The sequence below is a fragment of the Notothenia rossii genome (assembly GCF_949606895.1).
Source record: "Notothenia rossii genome assembly, chromosome: 8".
Classification (NCBI taxonomy): domain Eukaryota; kingdom Metazoa; phylum Chordata; class Actinopteri; order Perciformes; family Nototheniidae; genus Notothenia; species Notothenia rossii.
Window position 1 is genome coordinate 3434944 of NC_136906.1, and position 18346 is coordinate 3453289.

At 40.5% G+C, this 18346-nt stretch overlaps 2 protein-coding genes across 4 annotated transcripts in view; one reads left to right on the top strand and one right to left on the bottom strand.

Moving 5' to 3' along the window:
- The window catches only part of LOC307016330 (phosphoinositide 3-kinase regulatory subunit 6-like), a 492324-nt gene that overhangs the window by 139159 nt on the left and 334819 nt on the right, over positions 1 to 18346 (top strand). The gene's annotated exons all lie outside the window — the stretch shown is intronic.
- LOC307016579 (nucleosome-remodeling factor subunit BPTF-like) overlaps positions 1 to 18346 on the bottom strand; it is a 41405-nt gene that overhangs the window by 17052 nt on the left and 6007 nt on the right. For 2 of the 3 annotated variants that reach the window (XM_079645740.1, XM_079645742.1), the window contains exons 4-12: positions 12998 to 13285; positions 11226 to 11327; positions 9257 to 9394; positions 8149 to 8228; positions 6709 to 7061; positions 4850 to 4981; positions 4525 to 4654; positions 2305 to 2440; positions 1947 to 2213 (exon numbers count right to left, since the gene is read on the bottom strand). In XM_079645740.1, coding sequence (XP_079501866.1) covers positions 1947 to 2213; positions 2305 to 2440; positions 4525 to 4654; positions 4850 to 4981; positions 6709 to 7061; positions 8149 to 8228; positions 9257 to 9394; positions 11226 to 11327; positions 12998 to 13285 — 1626 coding nt within the window. The remainder of the gene's footprint in view (positions 1 to 1946; positions 2214 to 2304; positions 2441 to 4524; positions 4655 to 4849; positions 4982 to 6708; positions 7062 to 8148; positions 8229 to 9256; positions 9395 to 11225; positions 11328 to 12997; positions 13286 to 18346) is intronic. The other variant, XM_079645741.1, reaches the window with a different exon arrangement.

Sequence of the window (18346 nt, forward strand, 5' to 3'; positions counted from 1 at the left end):
ACACATATAGCATCATTTGCTGTTGGCGAGGTGGCAGCAGCGCCCTGAGTCTGCAGAGTTCATAGATTTCTTTATCTTCTACTGTATATTTTCTACTTTATTTCTATTTTGAGATGTTTCAATTATAGTAGAGCTGTCCCGATCTGATCACATGATCGGGGATCGGAGCCGATCACGTGATTTTCAAAACATCGGAATTGGGAGAAAAAAATTGGCGATCGGGATTTTTTTTTTTTTTTTTTTTTTAATTCAATGTTACAAAACAAAAATGCCCATGTTCAAGTCTTAAAGTCATCCTGAGGCCTTAGTTTTGGTTTCAAATTACAGAACATCATGTATGTGTTGCTTCTTTGGGGCTTGTCTTCATAGACCTGGTTGATTATTTCTCTCAAATCTGGCAACAGAGTGGGCGCAGTGTCTAATTGTAGCAGTAAGCTAACGAGTACTGATAAGCTTTATTTTGTTTTGATCCAATGCTGCACAACTGAACTGATCCAATGCTGCTGTGAAAGAAAGAAGCTATATCCATGTTGGATAGAATATCCAATTTAAATAAAAAAATAACCTTAAGGGACAACTTGAATGCTTTTTTTTTTTCTCTCTCTTAATGCATTGCATAAAGATCGGATCGGGAAAAATCGGTATCGGCAAATTGTCAAAATCAAATGATCGGAATCGGATCGGGAGCAAAAAAAGGTGATCGGGACATCCCTAAATTATAGTATTGTTTATTATTACACTTTAACTTCTACTTATCTGCAATGCCTTGTTTAGTTTTGTTGTTTTTTATGCTTGTGCAACGCAGGCATTTCCCCAATTTGGGATCAATAAAGTACCTCTGACCTGATCAAGAGAAATTGTGAATTGTTGATGAATTAACTCGTACAAAACACGATGTTTGTATTTATGTTATTGTATTGCTGGGAGAATGTATTTGTTCGTGGCCCCTCTGTGGTCATATAGTGCTGTTGTCCAAATGTCTATGTTTAATTTGTGTGTTGTGATTGTAGTACTTTTCTGTGTTGGTATTGCGATTTGATTTTGTGTTGCTTGTTTTTGTTTACTTTTGAATGTCTTGCTGTTAGCACTTTATGTTAGGAACCCCTTGATGGGTCATCTCAGGTTGTTTATCCCCAATAAATACATTTCAGTTAAACCCAAAAGAAGAGACGTAGAAATCACTATGTTTGTATTTATATAATTGTATTGCTTGGAAACATGTATTTGTTCGTGGCCCTTCTCTGTGGACATATCGTGCTTCTGTCCACATTTCTATCTTACATTTTCGGGTTGATTTTGTCATTTTGCCTTCTACTTGTTTACTTTTTAATGTCTTGCTGTCAGTACCCAGTGTTTCCCACAGAATTTGATTCTAATTGTGGGGGCACCGCAAGAAAAGCCAAAGTTCCCTTGACCTATTTGGGTAGCCCATGCATCCACCCCCCCCTCAAATAAGAAACTACATGCGAGTTCATGGTTACTACAACGTTCTTGTTGCTCTGTGTTGCGTTGTTAAGGAGTGAGACACACCGGAGTTGAGGATCTGTGGGGGCCCTAAAATATAATTCAGGCATTTAGCAGACGGCTTATTCCAAAGCAACTTACAATGACCAATCACAGGGACATTCTCCTGGAGTAGCTGAGGGCTAAGTGCCTGACTCAAGGGCACACTAGTAGTGGTGCTCCAGGCGGGATTTGAACTCGCAACCTTCTGATCGTCAGCCCACCTCACTATCCATTAGACCACCAAAATTAAAATATAAGCTAAAATAAAATAAATAATAATGTTTTTTATTTATTTTATTTTTTAAATGAGATCCATTTATGGTGGACGATACAAATAAATCAATGTATGGGAAACACTGAGTACCATATATAAGGATCCCCTTGATGGTTCATCTCAAGGAGTTTATTCTCAGTTAAATCAAAAAGACTTATATATTCACCTTTCTCCACAGCAGTAGAAGCAGCGGTTTCTGGGCGGGGGTCGACCTCCATGTTCCCCTCTTCTCTCTTCTCCCCTCCTTCAGTCTTTAACCCTTCCTCCTCTGCAGGCGTGTCCTCCTCTCTGGAGATCTGAGGCGTGGCGTTGTCCTCTGATGGCGCAGCGATGGATTCACCGACCCCCTCCGGTGCGTTTACAGTCGTCTCCTTCTCGGTCGTCTTTTTCTGCTTATTAGTGTAAGCTGCTGCATTTTCCTTTTTCAATTTAGCTATGAAGACAGAGGAGGAAATCACTATGTGAGCTAGCAGTGCCAGAAGAAGGAGATGAAATGATGGACTTATTGCTCGTCCGGCTCTTACCCTCCAGGTCTTTGCGGTAGTTGACGTTTGTGTTGCCGGGCAGCTTTGGGACGAACCTCGGCACGTGAGTCTTACTGACCCAACTCCACCCACCCCACCCCGTCACTCTGTACTCCTCACCCTTCTGCTTCCACACCTGCACAGAAAACACACAAGAGAGGAACAACATGAAGACGCTTAAATTCAGTGATGCAAACACAGGTATGGTGAAAAAAGAGAGAACTATTCGAAGCAGAAAAAAAACAGCGTAATATACCATCTGACAATGACAGATCTTTCTTTTGGGATATTTTACAAATCACTCCCCTTTCAAACTCTATTCTTGTTATTTTTAACAACTTTTTTTTGTTACTGTCATATAGTATTTTATACCTGTTTTTCATTGAGTCTCTAATGTCTCATTAATAACTATAATGATCATATCAAGGTGTGCCTTAACCTCACTGAGCTGAGGTTATTTGAGCCTCTCAGGAGAGAGCTCTCTTCAACCTGGTTGTAGAAAAGCTCTTTAAATTCGTTAGCATAGCTAGCTAACCAGATGCTAATAACAACAGATCGCGACTGTGCTTACAACTAAAGACACAGCCACGCAAACACTGCAGCATGTGTACGGCTCCTTATGGGTACTGCAATATTTGAAGAGTTGGAGCGGCGTTCCGGTGCACTCCGTCTCCGTTACTCAGACGAGACATAACCACGTGAAGACCTATGGTGAAGACACGTTACGCTCGTGTTGTGTTCAATGAACCTGTCCTTGGCCAGAAAAAACAGGCACTCGCTTGTTTAATTATTTTGCGATCTAGATTTCTTCTTCTTTTTTGAAGTGAGAGGTTGTCCGTCCGGAAAACTCTTCAGTTCTCCACGAATTACACAAGTCACCCAAATCAGCGTTAAAAAAGCGGGAGGCGCCGAAAAGCGACTAATTTGCATCACTGTAAATAGTTATAAAATAAACATTTGTAAACATTTAAACAAACTCAGCTGTAACAATGTTAAGATAGTTCCATCTCGGACTAGTTCAGCAGTTTAAAAGAAGATACACAACGGATCAAAAGCTAAAAAAGAAAGACAGTTGAAATGGTACGCTTAAGAGAAAGCTGTTTTAAAATCGTCCTAAACAGTTAACCAAAATTAGATTACAGTTAAAAGTATGCTAAGGGTAATGGCTAAACAGTTAGCTACCGTAGTTAAAATGGTTTCTAACAGATGACAAATATAGCTGAAAGTCATTGATAAACCTTTGAAATAGTTAGCTAAATGGAAAAGCTAATGAGTTAAACAGTTATGTATATCTAGTATAAGTTGGTTTTTAATAGTTTAAATAGTTAGCTTAAAACAATGTCTAATCCAGGGGGGTCAAACTCAAATACAGAGTGGGCCAAAGTAAAAAAAATGGGTACTAGTGGAGGGCCGGACTGGTTCAATGTTTATAGCAGAACGTATTGAAATGAACTTATTGCACATATTAAACCTGGAACTAACAAAGCTTAAATGATTGCCTATAAAAACAACATTAAACATTAAATAATCAGTTCATTCATTTCTTATGGCTCTATCTGCAGCTTTTCCAGAGTCATTTCTTATGATTACATTTTCCCACAGGCCAACAACAGCTTCAACAAAACTATTTCCCTCAAAGAGAAAACCAAACATGCCCTGTTGTCGTGAGAGAGAAAGTGCAGAAGGAAACATCCATTAAACTCAGTGTGCTGCTCTGTGATGCTAGCTCAGATACTTGGCATCTCATCTTGGGTGCAAGGTCATCAATGTTTGGGCTCAGGCTCTGAGCTGAGGAGACCCTCAGGATGGAGTGAAGGTGTGTGTGCAATATACCGACGGGCCAGATCTAATAGTGATTAGAAAATATCCTGCGGGTCGAAATTAAATCCACCACGGGCCTGATTTGGCCCCCGGGCCTTGAGTTTGACACATGTGATCTAAACAATTTAAATAGTTGGCTAAAACTAGAAGATAAAAGGTTAAAATAGTTAGCCATTACTAGAAGCTTAACAGTCAAAACAGATAGCTTAAGTTAAGATAAGATTAGATACTTTATTCTCAGCTGAAATAGTTATAGTTTGCTAAAAGTGATGGACAGTGAACCTGACAGGGCTGCAGGGATTACTCAAACAAAAGAAGTTTGGAAAGCACTGCTCATGTAACTCCTCCTGTGTGTCAGCAGGAGGCGCTGTTTGGCAGATGGGTTTGTTGTTCTGTTACCTGGTGCTTGATGGGGATGCTGTACTTCACCCAGGTGGCCTGCTGCAGCGTCTCCTCGTCCTCCAGCTTCTTCTCTCGCTTCTTCCCCTTCTCCTTATCCTCCCTCTCTATGGAGGTCATGCGATGCAGCCTGAAGAAAGAGAGAGCAGAATGTAAACAACATGTAACGCAGTATTTCAAAAGTTATTCGTGACCATGATGCTTGTTTGAGGATTGAGAAACCACTGCAGAAATGAAAGAGATGGTGAGGCCAATACGCTTTTTTTTGGAAAGCTCACTCCATGTCGATATGCTATTACTAGTGGTTGTTGTTGTTGTTGTTTACCTGGTGTGTCCGAGAGAGTCTTTCCATACAGGCAGCATCACCACTGGTTTGATGGCACACTCCAGAATAGCCAGAGCCAAAGCGAACTCCCTGGCCTTGCTGCACATCTGCACTGCTTTGTTCCAGTTCGACCTACAGAAACAGAACAACCAAGAATCAAATACAGATGACAGCAGAACTGCATATTTCTTTCATAAAGCTTCTTCAGAACTGAAACTCATACATCAAGTAAAAATGGATCACCATATTTTAAACCACATTATTACATGGCTTGGTTGAATACTCTATTCTGATTGGTCAATTCAGAACACGTGACACGTTGTTAATCCAGAACAGACAGACCGCTGTCAAGGATTTATTGACCGTTGTTAAGGACGCTCACATCTGTACAAAGAAGTCTGTTCGATTTAACTGTATACAGTTTGGCCGAAAAGCAAAGTGCATGCAGTTTGCTTTTCTAACTGACAAGACAAGAGCGACAAGAAAGCAGCGGAGAAGTAACGGGAAGAAACCCTCCTTTTTACGCAGCGGTCCAGACATAGACATCAGACGGCGACACATATTCAGTGTGCAGTTCCTTTGGCATTAGGGCAGGGATATCTAGATACTTCCCAATGTTTGACATAATGAATTGCGCTACTTTTAAAGCAAGCAGCGATGTTTTGAAATCTGTAATCAAAAAGCTCCTCAAAAACGCTATCGAAGCAGTTCCTGCCGTTGCTACGTTAGTTCAAACGGTAACAACGGACTATTTTTCTTAGCGGATGCATGTCAATTTAAATAAATACATACAACTATTTTTTAAATCAATAAAACCATTTTCTAATTCCACAAAAGCATTTCAATTAATATTGGGACTCATGTCGTTACTTTGTTGAGAATGTGGCCGTGTGATAAGCGGGATAATGTGCAGCGAGGCGGTCATGATGGGGAGAATAACACCCTCATGCCGATCAAGATCCTGATCAGCCTGTCGGTGTTCTTTCCCCCATAATGACCGCCTCGCTGCACGTCATCCCTTACATTGATTAACCATAAAAGGATATTCTTTGGTGAAAAATGACATGACTGGATTCAGCGTAAAGAATAGCCTGGAACATAAATGCCCATAAAGCATACATTTGTTTTTGGACAAATGAAACAAACAAGGCTTTAATACGTGAACCTTGAAGGTGCAAATCGGCAATATTTATCACCTTTGGACAAAAGTCAATTTTCCTGTCACTAGTGTTTCTGCAAAGCTAAGCAGCTGCTATTGAAAGCTTCATATCAGCATGAGGACACGAACCACACTCCTGCTTCAGGAAGTCGTTGGTGCCATCTTCCACCACACCACTTTGAGATATCCTGCTGCGTTTCATAGTAAATTACGTTTGAAATAAATATTGAAATACCTTTTCTTTATTCTTTTTTACTACGGCTGTATTAAATAGTTTGAACATTAATTTGTTCCGAAGACAAATCTTTCTTTTTGTATTCTGGATTGTGGGAAACGGAATTTCGATCTTTCTGTCTGTACACACAAACTGGAAGACTGACAATACAGTTGACGTTGAGTTTTGACGCTGACATTTCTGCAGAATTGCAAATAAAGGGTAGCTCTATATATGTCAAAGGTTTTTAAGATAAGTTACAGTTGTTACCACGTACGATTCTTTCCCTACTCCAAAACTTTTAAAATAACTCTTAAGTCCCCGGGCGCCCACCGCTCCTAACACTAGGATGGGTCAAATGCAGAGAAACCGTTTCGTGTACTACGTAATGACAATAAGTTGAATCTTTAATCTTCAAGTCCAAAAGTTAACATTTCAGTTTCAAACAAACAATATATTCAGATTAAACATCTCCCTGACTGGTACCTGTGCGAGGCCCAGTTGGGGTGCATGAAGGGTCCGGGCACGCTGCTCTCCAGCTGGATGATGGTGAGGCGCAGCGTGGACACGGTGAGACTGCGGGACCCGAAGATGGATCCGTTCCACTTGAACTCGGCGGCCATGGTGAGGCTGAACTTGTGCGACAGGTGGCGCCTCTTGTCGTGGTCCTCGCGGTGCTGGTGCTTGTTCAGAGCCAGGACGTTGGTGCTGAACTGGTTGTGGTACACGCGGTACTTCCCCTCCTGACCCAGCTTGAACAGGTTGTTTATGTTCACTGACAGATCCCTTTTTAAGAAGCTGAGGCGCGACGAGTCACCGTCAAAACGAACCGGAGACGACTGAAACGAGAGAGGGGACGTTAGAGTAAAGAATGAGACATGAGCCTTTTCCACCGCTACACCACTGTGCTGTGTGTGTGTGTGTGTGTGTGTGTGTGTGTGTGTGTGTGTGTGTGTGTGTGTGTGTGTGTGTGTATGTGTGTTAGTGTGTGTGTGTTAGTGTGTGTGTGTTTTTGTGTGTTAGTGTGTGTGTGTGTGTGTGTTAGTGTGTGTGTGTGTGTGTGTGTGTGTGTGTGTGTGTGTGTGTGTGTGTGTGTGTGTGTGCGCGCATGTGTGTTAGTGTGTGTGTGTTTTTGTGTGTGTGTGCTAGTGTGTGCGTATGTGTTAATGTGTGTGTGTTAGTGTGTGTGTGTTTTTGTGTGTTAGTGTGTGTGTGTTTTTGTGTGTTAGTGTGTGTGTTGGTGTGTGTATGTGTATGTGTATGTGTATGTGTGTGTGTGTGTGTGTGTGTGTGTGTGTGTGTGTGTGTGTGTGTGTGTGTGTGTGTGTGTGTGTGTGTGTGTGTGTGAGTTAATGTGTGTGTGTGTGTGTGTGTGTGTGTGTGTGTGTGTGTGTGTGTGTGTGTGTGTGTGTGTGTGTGTGTGTGTGTGTTTGTGTGTGTGCGTGTGTGTGTGTGTGTTAGTGTGTGTGTGTGTGCGTGTGATATTTTTAACATTGTATTTTTATGATTTCTAACAAGTATGGAAAGTGTCTTTGAGCACCACAAAAAGCACTCATTAATTAAAATGTAATATTATAATTATTTGAAATATATAAGCAGCGTTTTACTTGTATCATTATTATTATTATTACTATATATGTGTATGTATATGTATTAAGTGTATTTTACTGATGTCATCTCAGTCAAAGTCTTTAGTTTTTAATTATCTATTTTAACATTTTTATCACATGCATGAAGGTCTGCAGAAATATCCCTTTAATCGATAATCAAACGAAGTTAATGCAGAGTTTATTCTCAGGTAAAGAACGTATTGAAATAGAAATACAATATCCTGGATGCTATGAACACATGTCGTCATTTTCTTAAATAAAAAAAAACAATCTTAAGAAGTAGAACTCAAAAATCTAACTGTTGTTTTAGTCTCACCTCTTTGCTGCCTCTCTGGTGGTTGGTTTGCTCTCCTGCTGGTTTCCGTACGTTGCTGGCGACCTTTCCGTTGTACTCGTCTGTCACAAAGGACACAGATTCAGCGTCGACTCAAACAGAGGAACCAACAACACACCCGTCTACTCCAGAGATGGTTCAAGTACTCACATCCTTTACTGAAGTAGAAGTACAGATACTCGTGTTTAAAAGTGGTGAGAGTAGAAGTACTGACTAAACTTCTTTACTCAAGTCAAAGTAAAGAAGTATGGGCTTCAAAGTACCCGTAACTTTGTGTCCTCGGGCAAGACACTGATGTTCACTGATACATGTCTGGGATGCATACCGGTATCACCGAAATACCGGTTACTGGTGGCTACGGTATACCGTACCGAAATCAGATCCGGTTTCGATACTTTAAAAAAAAAAAAAATATATATTTTTTAATTTAATTTTAAAAGTGAGTCCGTGGCCCGTGATGGCGGGTGTTTTTATTTTTGCATAATCGTTTTTCTTCATATTTTATGTATTTTTCATTGTTTGTTTATTACTAGAAAGGTAAGTTCCACAAATGAACTGTGATGGGATTTGTTTTCTCTCACCAGTGAAGGCAAATGTTGTTTTTAAAGATGAGATTTGTTTGTTTGTGCAATGCCGAGATCTCATGACCATTATTCCATTATATATTTGTTCTCTAGTCGAATCTCAGCTTTAACATTAATTATAACGGTGCTATAACGGTCTGTTTGCATTGACAAGATGTGCTATTCACGCGGCACACCTGATGGCGGGTGTTATAAAAGATATTCCATAATCGGTTTTCTTCATATCTTTTATGTATTTTTCATTGTTTGTTCAGTAGCCTACTAAAAGGTCCAAGAAGTCCGCCCCCTGGACGCCCTCTCAGTCTGGCGGTATAATGTGACAATAAAGAGTTCAATTACAAAAAAAAAGGAAATGTAAGAAGTAGAAGGTACAGATATTTGAGTTAAAGATTTAAGAAGTAAAAGCAAAAAGTAGTGGAGTAAAGTACTGATACCAGAACAATGTAGTTAAGTACAGTAAGGAAGTATTTGTACTCCACTCCTTCCCGCCTCTGCTCTGAGTTTACCTGTCCCGTCCTGGCTGGTGAACGAGGACCTGGAGGTGCGGTCGTTGAGGTCCGGCTGCTCCGGTTTCCTGAGGCTGGAAACATGATCTTCACCGGGGGGCTTGTCCTCTTTGACAGACTCGGATTTAGCATCTTCACCTACAAAGAAAACATTTTGGAAAGACTGAGTACAGGCTTGAGAGCAGATAAGAGAAGCCAAGAGTAAAATATATTAGCAAAACTACTGCTAATAATAATAATAAATACATTTTACTTATTAAAAAGTGGCTTTCAAGGCTCTCAAGGTACAAGGTACACAAAACACAAAAACAAAAGTACAAAAAAGACAATATTCAATTCAGATGATTCCCTTTCCACTCTGCATGTCGTACATAAATAACACTTGTGAGTTTAGACCATGTCGTGTTGTCTCAAATCACAGAGCTGCTGTAACCCGACAGGAAGTGACGATTACTGTCGAAAAATGAGCAGTAACAATCATTACAGACCGCTCAAACAACCCACAAAATTAGAAGCAGCTTCTTTTTTGCAACTACTGTAGTGGCATGTGTTTTAAATATAGGACCAAACCACATGTATAACCGCTATGAGAGCAGCATCCGGTACAGAGTGCTTTTTGCTTCACACTGGGACGCACTTATGAACTCAAAATAGCATCCGTTAGAACATAAGTTAAAATGATGAATTCTCTAAATACCAGCTCTTGCGTAATCTAACACCAGGTCTCACAGTGTGATATTGCATATGACTAACAAACTAAAGTGGCCCATTAAGTGCTCCATTAGTCCAGCCTGTGAACCCATCTTGGAAATGAAAGGCAGAACAAATCCAAAGCAAGCTGTGCACTTGTTGCCGAGCCTTTTGAGTTTTCAGGAGAGATGGTCCTGCATATAAAGCAGCTGTTTGTGGACGAGCAGCAGATTTCTTTCTTCTTCTTTCGTCTGAGCGGCGGGAACACAGACCGTGAACTGGCCTGAGAATAAGGAGCTGCTTCAGACAGTCTATAGGTCCTGACACACCAAAGAACACGTCCCGACAGAACGTCGCCTCACGTCTCTGCGTCTTGGCCAACAGTCGGGAACACACCGCAAAGACTTCAGCCGACGGCCAAGAAGCCCGTACGAACTGCGTGAGTGGCAATAACTCTCCCTACCAGCAGGCGGCGGTCGTGTGTATTCAAAAGAGGCTTGGTGTGTCAGAGACTTAACAGATTGCCAGGAGACGATATATATAACAATATGTGTCTGGTGAAAGGATAAGACATGCTGCAGGAAAAGGCCTTTACACTCAAAGGGGAACATTACATTACAATTATATGACATGTTGCCCAAAAGTGACTGACATACGCTCAATATACTGTGGACATTAACCACAGGAGCAATTTGTGGTGAAGTGTCTTCACCAGGGACACAACCACATGCTGACTGCAGTGGGAATTGAACCATTGACCACTGCACCTTGGGGAACACTTGTTTGTTTCAGAGTCTCTTATCACAGAGGGGACACACCATGTTTATGTATAAAAGACATGAACAAGTGGGCTAACTAAACCAGAAGTAGTGTGTGTGTGTGTGTGTGTGTGTGTGTGTGTGTGTGTGTGTGTGTGTGTGTGTGTGTGTGTGTGTGTGTGTGTGTGTGTGTGTGTGTGTGTGTGTGTGTGTGTGTGTGTGTGTGTGTGTGTGTGTGTGTGTGTGTGTGTGTGTGTGTGTGTGTGTGTGATTTGGTGTGGGAGGGTCGGTCATTGTTTATATTTTGTTTTTAAACAAATGACTGGGGATGAAATATGAATTGGGATCTCATTTAAAACAAGTTTTGTAGTTTAAAGTTTTTGTTAAATTGTTGGGTGTCGTGAAATCTCGAATGTAATGTAACCCCCACTCATCCTGTAAAACATAAATAAAATTATACAAAAAAGAGAGCAGGAGACGATACATAAAGGAATACAGTTGCAAGAACCCTTTGGAGTTACCTGGATTTCTGCATAAGTTGGTCATAAAATGTGTTCTGATCTGCACGTTTGAAGTTTGCAAAAGAGCACCTGGATGTTCCACAGCACTACTGGCAAAATATTCTGTGGACAGATGAAACCAAAGTTGAGTTGTTTGGAAGGGACACACAACGCTATGTGTGGAGAAAAAAAGGCACAGCACACCAACATCAAAACCTCATCCCAACTGTGAAGTATGGTGGAGGGAGCATCATGGTTTGGGGCTGCTTTGCTGCCTCAGGGCCTGGACAGATTGCCATCATCGACGGAAAAATGAATTCTGAAGTTGATCAAGACATTTTGCTGGAGAACTTAAGATCATCTGTCCGCCAACTGAAGCTCAACAGAAGATGGGTGATGCAACAGGACAACGACCCAAAGCACAGAAGTGAATCAACAACAGAATGGCTTCAACAGAAGAACATAGGCCTTCTGGAGCGGCCCAGTCAGAGTCCTGACCTCAACCCAATTGAGATGCTGTGGCCTGACCTCAAGAGAGCCATTCACACCAGACATCCCAAGAATATTGGGAACAGTTTTGTAAAGAGGAATGGTCCAAAAGTCCTCCTGACCGTTGTGCAGGTCTGATATGCAGCTATAGGAAACGTTTGGTTGAGGTTATTGCTGCCAACGGAGGGTCAACCAGTTATTACATCCAAGGGTTCACATACTTTTTCCACCCTGCACTGTGAATGTTTACATGGTGTGTTCAATAAAAACATAAAAACATATCATTGTTTGTGTGGTTTTAGCTTAAGCAGACTGTGTTTGTCTATTGTTGTGACTCAGATGCAGATCAGAACACATTTTATGACCAATTTAGGCAGAAATCCAGGAAGTTCCAAAGGGTTCACATACTTTTACTTGCAACTGTATGTGTCTACCAAAGGTGAGATGGTAAGACATACTGATTACCGATTACGATGACCAGACAGTGAAACATTACATTAAGTCATTTGAAATCGACAATCAGGCTCGATCTATGGTTAAATTAAAATCAGTAGGCGAGGCTGTCATTTCGCCAGCTGTCATGAGCGAGGCGGAAAATAATAGTTTAATCATGCCTAAAAGCTGCTGTGTCGTTTATTGATCCTCAAACATTAAAACAAATCCAGAGTTCAGTGTTTCTGGACTTCCTCTAAGAAGAAAGGACAGAAACAGAAGAGCTCTGTGGCTTCAGGCTCGATGGCCGTTCAAATGACAGCGTTGTTTCGCCCAAAAGTGGGCGGGGCCATAAAGTGACGTAGGTGTTACTCTCATCTGTGGACATCGATCGCCTACCGCTCGTCAATTTCAATGATTGAATGTAATTGTTTGCCTGTCTGGCCATCGTAACCGGGCTCTTTGAAGATCAGAAAATCCAAAGTTTTCTTCCATTTCTGATCAGGTTGGCAAAAACTTCAGAATTTGTATCGACCGCCAATCAACTGACAGCTTTGTTTTCCCCCAAAAGTGGGCGGAGCCATACTTTTTGCCCGGAAGTGATACTTGCTTATGTCTCCTGCCTTTGTTAGCCCTACACTCCTAAATATGTATACACGTAAGTACATACTGTTGGAGCATCTAAGGAGATAAAGGTGTATATTGTATGTATGTATATCATGAATAATGTTTTCTACAACACAGTAAGCATTTGTTTTTACCCAGGATGACCCTGTCTGCTTTCATGATCAAACTTCTTTGCCTCCAAAGGGGAATGTATAAATGCAACGCGGTCAGAGACGCCCTGTTTGATTTAAGCCATGTTTCTTTACCTGTTCTCTCCGGTGTTTCCAGTGAAGAGGGTTCCCCGCCCTCTCGACTCGTGGAGTTAGCAGACTGTGTTTCCTTGATGGTTTTAAGGGACTCCTCGGCTCCAGGTTTAGCTTCGGAGACGCTGCTCTCCTCTGCAGAGTCTTTTTTCTCTCTGTTGAGATGCGAGGAGACGTCAGATGTCTCCTCCGTCGCCTTTAAGGAACTTCTTTCTGCTTCCTCTGCTCGCCTCCTCGCCTCCTGGGCCTCCTGAGCCTCCCGCCTGATCTTCAGACGCTCCGTGACCACGTCTAAAATAGAAAATAGGCACAGTGTTTAATTTGAATACGTGTAAATGGTCTGGAGAGACGGCCAGGTTAGAACAAGATCACAGCTGGAGAGAACGTGAGGATGAAGACGTTGTTTAATTTTCAATTTATTTTACGTCATGCATAAAGACTCCATGTTTGGTACTTATCAGGGCGAAACCATTAAACGTATAAGTCTTTAAATTAGTTTAAGATGTCAAGAATAATTTGCCAAAACCCAGTCTTTATATTATTAGAATGAGAATCAGATTACTAATTGTTTCTATCCCTAATAAAATGGGTTATGTGATTTTGAAATGATAAATACAAGATACTAACAAAAAAAAAAAAAAAAATCTAATAATTTATTTATACAATATTATAAAATGTATTAAAAAAAAATTAAAAATTATTTCAATTAATAATTTTTTTTTTTTTTTTTTTACATAAACATCAAATGTTAATATATATATTTTGTAATTATTAAAAAATTCTTATATTTCTTAAAGTCCAAACCCGCCAAATGTTAAGTAACCACATATTGTCAAAAAAATGCCCACATATTAGGGCTGTTAAGATTCACAGATTCGCATCGGTGCAAAAACGATTCATTCATATAATATCCCCTCATCCTATCAGCGCTCAGCAGAGACGGTCTTTGATCTTTGCTTCGTCACTACGGAGACCGAGTCTCAGTTATCAACACACACGGAAGTCGAGGAGAAAGAGAAACACAGCGTACCGAAAAATACCTACAAATCAAATGTTTGGCAACACTTCGGACTTTTCAAGAAAGACGGACAACTTGAAAAATTCCTCGCAAATTGTAAACGATGGCGAGCCGCTTTAAAGTACACGAGTAGTACGAGGAACTTAGCGACGCACATACAGAGGTGACATGGGGTCTGCGGCTGAAAAGAGAAACCTGAAAGTTAGACAGAGTTAAATCACTCAGTGAGGAGTTTAGTTTACAGCAGCCTGTGACGGCCAATCACAGTTTAAATGTCTTCCTCACTGTAAGCAGTTATGAAATACCTGTTTGTAAAAGGTTATTTGTATTCTTTATTGTTCCCATGGAAACCACTGCTTCCTGCTCACTGGTGAGTTAGCCTATGAATGAGTGTTAAGCACATCAGGCTGGCAGCTGTATGGGCATTTGTTAGTAATTCTTGAACCCTGAGAGCAGGACAGACTGAAAAGAGTCAAGGGAAGCTTATAAAAGTTAACAGCATTTAATTACACAAAAGATGCGGTGATGTAGAAATGAAATGTGCGAGTGGAGGCCCCCTCCCCATGCGTCCGGTCAGCCGAGGTCAGGGAGAAAAAGAGGTTGATTCTTGGCTTGCTCTTCTTGTTGTCATCTGAGGTCTTCTCCTATTGGCCGGCGTCGTCGGGGGCGGGTCTAATGCAATTCCTGCCTTTTTTCTGTTGTTAAATTACATCATTTTGTCTGTGGTTATTTAAACATTCCCTAATAAACGTTATTTCAACTTCAATAAATGAGTGTTAAACCCAGTGTGTTTAGGGAACAACATCACGCCATTTCACCTTCAATTCACGGTTTGAAAACGTAGCATTTCGCCACATGCTAATGCTAACCGGAAATCACGAAATTCACTAGCGGAAAACCGGAAGTAGTGTGAAAATTCGGTTTTTAGTATAAAAACAGATTTAAATTAAATACAGTGTATTTAATTCAAATTACGCCATATCAACATTGATTTTAATTTCTAACACATTGCACTATGGTAGCTGTTATTTGCACATTGTCAATCATGGGCAATGCATCCTTAAATTGTTTAACTGTGAGGTGTTATAACATTGAACTGTACTCTGGAGACAGAGAACACTACTACACTTGTGAAAAGGCCAGTTTGTGAAAGGTCCAAATGTTTGTTTTAAAGGATGTGCAGTACTAGTAGAGAACCAAATATGTAAATCACTTTTTTGTTAATGTATGATTTGCTGCATATCAGGAATAAAACAAATCCTCTGTCGTACCATATTGAAGTATCATTATTTTTGCATCGTGTTGAATCGCCCCGTGTCGCATAATGTTGAATCAAATCGTATCGAACTGTATCGCAACAGGGGTGAATCGTATCGTATCGCCTGGTGTTTCAAATGTATCGTTAAGGCATCGTATCGTAGGCAACGTATTGAGATGTGTATCGGCCTCAGGGATGCACATCCCTACCACATACACGTTAAGTCAATTCATTTTGTTGTACTTTTGATAAAAATATATTGATTAGATTTTCAAACTTTTTTTCTGATTGATAAATCTTTAAATCGTATTTTTTTTTGTTACCCTCTCAGTCATTATATCCACATTCAACACTGCGTGATATTGCAATTGCAAGGGTATTCAGTCATTTTGGTGATATGTGGAGGCGTGTGGCGCGGTGGACTAGTGCGCTACAAAATGTAATATCTTGGAAAATGCCGTTTAATACTTTTTAATAGCCTTCATTTTTGCTAAATTGATTTATCAACTTTTAATACTTTTTAAGACCCTGAGGAGTGAAAAGGGGAGTTTTGAGGGATTGTTTGAACGATGTTATGATCATTATTAATCCCTAAATGATATATATATATTGTACATACTTGAGCTTCAAAGTACACATCCATCTTCTTTTGCATACAGTATAAATAAATCAAATAAAAACACATGCCTCATGGTACGCTTTTATATTTCTTTTTTACGTAAGGAAATAAAAAACTGTTGAAAAATAAAAATATTAGTATATTCAGAAGAAAGGCAGTAATAATACTAATACTACTAGTTTCTGAGCACTGACAATGTGAGGTTGTACGAACCTATTGAAATCCAAAAAGATATGATTGTTATTATTCCCCAAGTTAATCATAGACTTCAGGGCCTAAAGGAGGAGGCGTGTGGCGCAGTGGATTAGAGCGTTGGTGATCGGATCAGGGGGGCACAGGTTCAAGCCCCACTGCAGTCAGCATGTCGTTGTGTCCCTGAGACACTTCACCCCAAATTGCTCCTGTGGGGATTGCTTTGGATAACAGCGTCTAACATGTAACATGTAATCTCCTAACTTGGTTTGAGTGAATCCAGAGTCTACAGCTTAAAGAAAGTAATCCACATCCGCTCAGAAACAAGACGGGGCAGATTTCCTTTCCTCAGAAGAACAATATCTCCAGATCTCCTCTGAGTTCAGTTTTCACTGAGACACAAAGAGCTGTGTCCCGTAAAGGAATAAAGAAACGTGAGGCGCTCTCTAACGTAAAGAAAATACCAGCCACGAATCGCCTGTGATGGAGAAACCAGAACTGCAGAGGCTTTTATTAAACGCCTCTTCCGTTTGGAGCTACAGAATAACTTTTTAGACCTCAACTTTCTGAAAGGATGCCACAAAGACCCCCCCCCCCCTCCCCCTGTCATAAAACACAGGGTCTCTCAGAGCTGAGATCAGGCGGTTTTGGTGACGGACAGAAACAGGAAAAGTGTAACACACACAGATATGTCATCCTGCCAAACACTAACGGAAGCTGCCGGCTGAGGATATCAAAAGATTTCGAAACACCCCGTCTCATTTCGGGGGAAATGAGGAGTGGTTAAGTGAGAGTGAAACAGGAAGTGAAGTAGCAGCTAACAGGTGTGAGTTATCCGTTCACGTGGCACTTCTGCAGAAATATGTTATCTAAAGATTTCCAGAATGAAACTCTGCAGGACACACAGTGACGCAACAAGGAACCTGCAAATACTCATTCAGCTGAATATCATTGTTGTTATTCGTGTGTTTAGGAACACCGGCCGGTCATGAAAAGTGAGCTCAGTCTGAATTAAAAACCCGTTTACTTTTCAACTATTTAATTAGAAAACCGGCAAGTTAACGCTTTTAAACACGTCTTATGATGAAAACATGACAGACAGGAAGAAAGTTATTGATTGTTGGTAACTTGAATTCTTGTCATTGAGTAGATAGTTGAAAAGCAGGTTAAGAGACTTTTGTAAAAGTAACTTTAAGGAGTTTGTGCTCATTCAGTTAGTGGGGCTGAAAGGCTTTTATAATAAAAAGATTTGTTATATCTGCTTCAGCTTTCTGATATTTGTTCTTGTCATTTTTTTTTATTTCTATCATTATTATTAATTTCATCTTTTCAGTGAGTGTGTTTCTGTACGGCTGGAATTACTTTGATGTTTAGCAATATTTCAATAAAATAAACGTTTATCTCCCTACTTTTTATACATTCGCCGAACCAATAAAGTAAAGAAAGAAAACTCCCCAGACACTGCGACAACTTGTGGGGGGGGCGTAGTTATTATCGAGACAGTAAACGATAACGTTTATGGTTAAGTGTTAGCACCCCCCGAAGAGGCACAAGCTCTTACGTTGATATTGGAGATTTCAATAAATTTAATTCGGAAAGAAAACGGGGAAAAATGAATATCTGAAACCCGAATAGTACTCCAACGAACGGATATTCGGGTACATTCCTATTAGGGATGCACCGAATATTCGGCCACCGAAAATTATCGGCCTAAAATGGTTAAAAAGGGCTACGTTGATCATACTCCGCATATTTGTCCGGGTGTTTTGATTTCAAGTGGTGGAGTAATCCCGAAGTGGTGAAAGTCTTTGCAGTTACACCCCCTCGAGAAATGTCAGCTGAACACGTTTTACAAATCGCAATCTGCGCCTCTCTCTCTGATATTTTGAAATATCTCCAAGCGGCAGACATGTTGGCTCTGAGCCAGCCGCGAGCATGGTCGCGCGCTGTGCTTGTCGCCGCGTTTTGATTACGTCATCACAACAACACGTTAGCTTACCAAACTTATAGGTGCATTTGTTGTTGTTGAAGGCCTGGCTGTCACAGTCTTTATTTACACTAGTTTGTTGTAGGCCTACTGGCCTAGATGATTATTTTAAAGCACCTTGGCTTTGTTCTGAATGCACTTTGTTTTGGAATGAATGTACTGTATGCATTCAAAAGTGCTGAATAAATGTTTTATGGACCCATAATAGTGATTATTATTTAAGTTAAGTTTTGTCTTTTTCCATAATCAGGCAGCTGAACAACATTGGTAAAAAATGT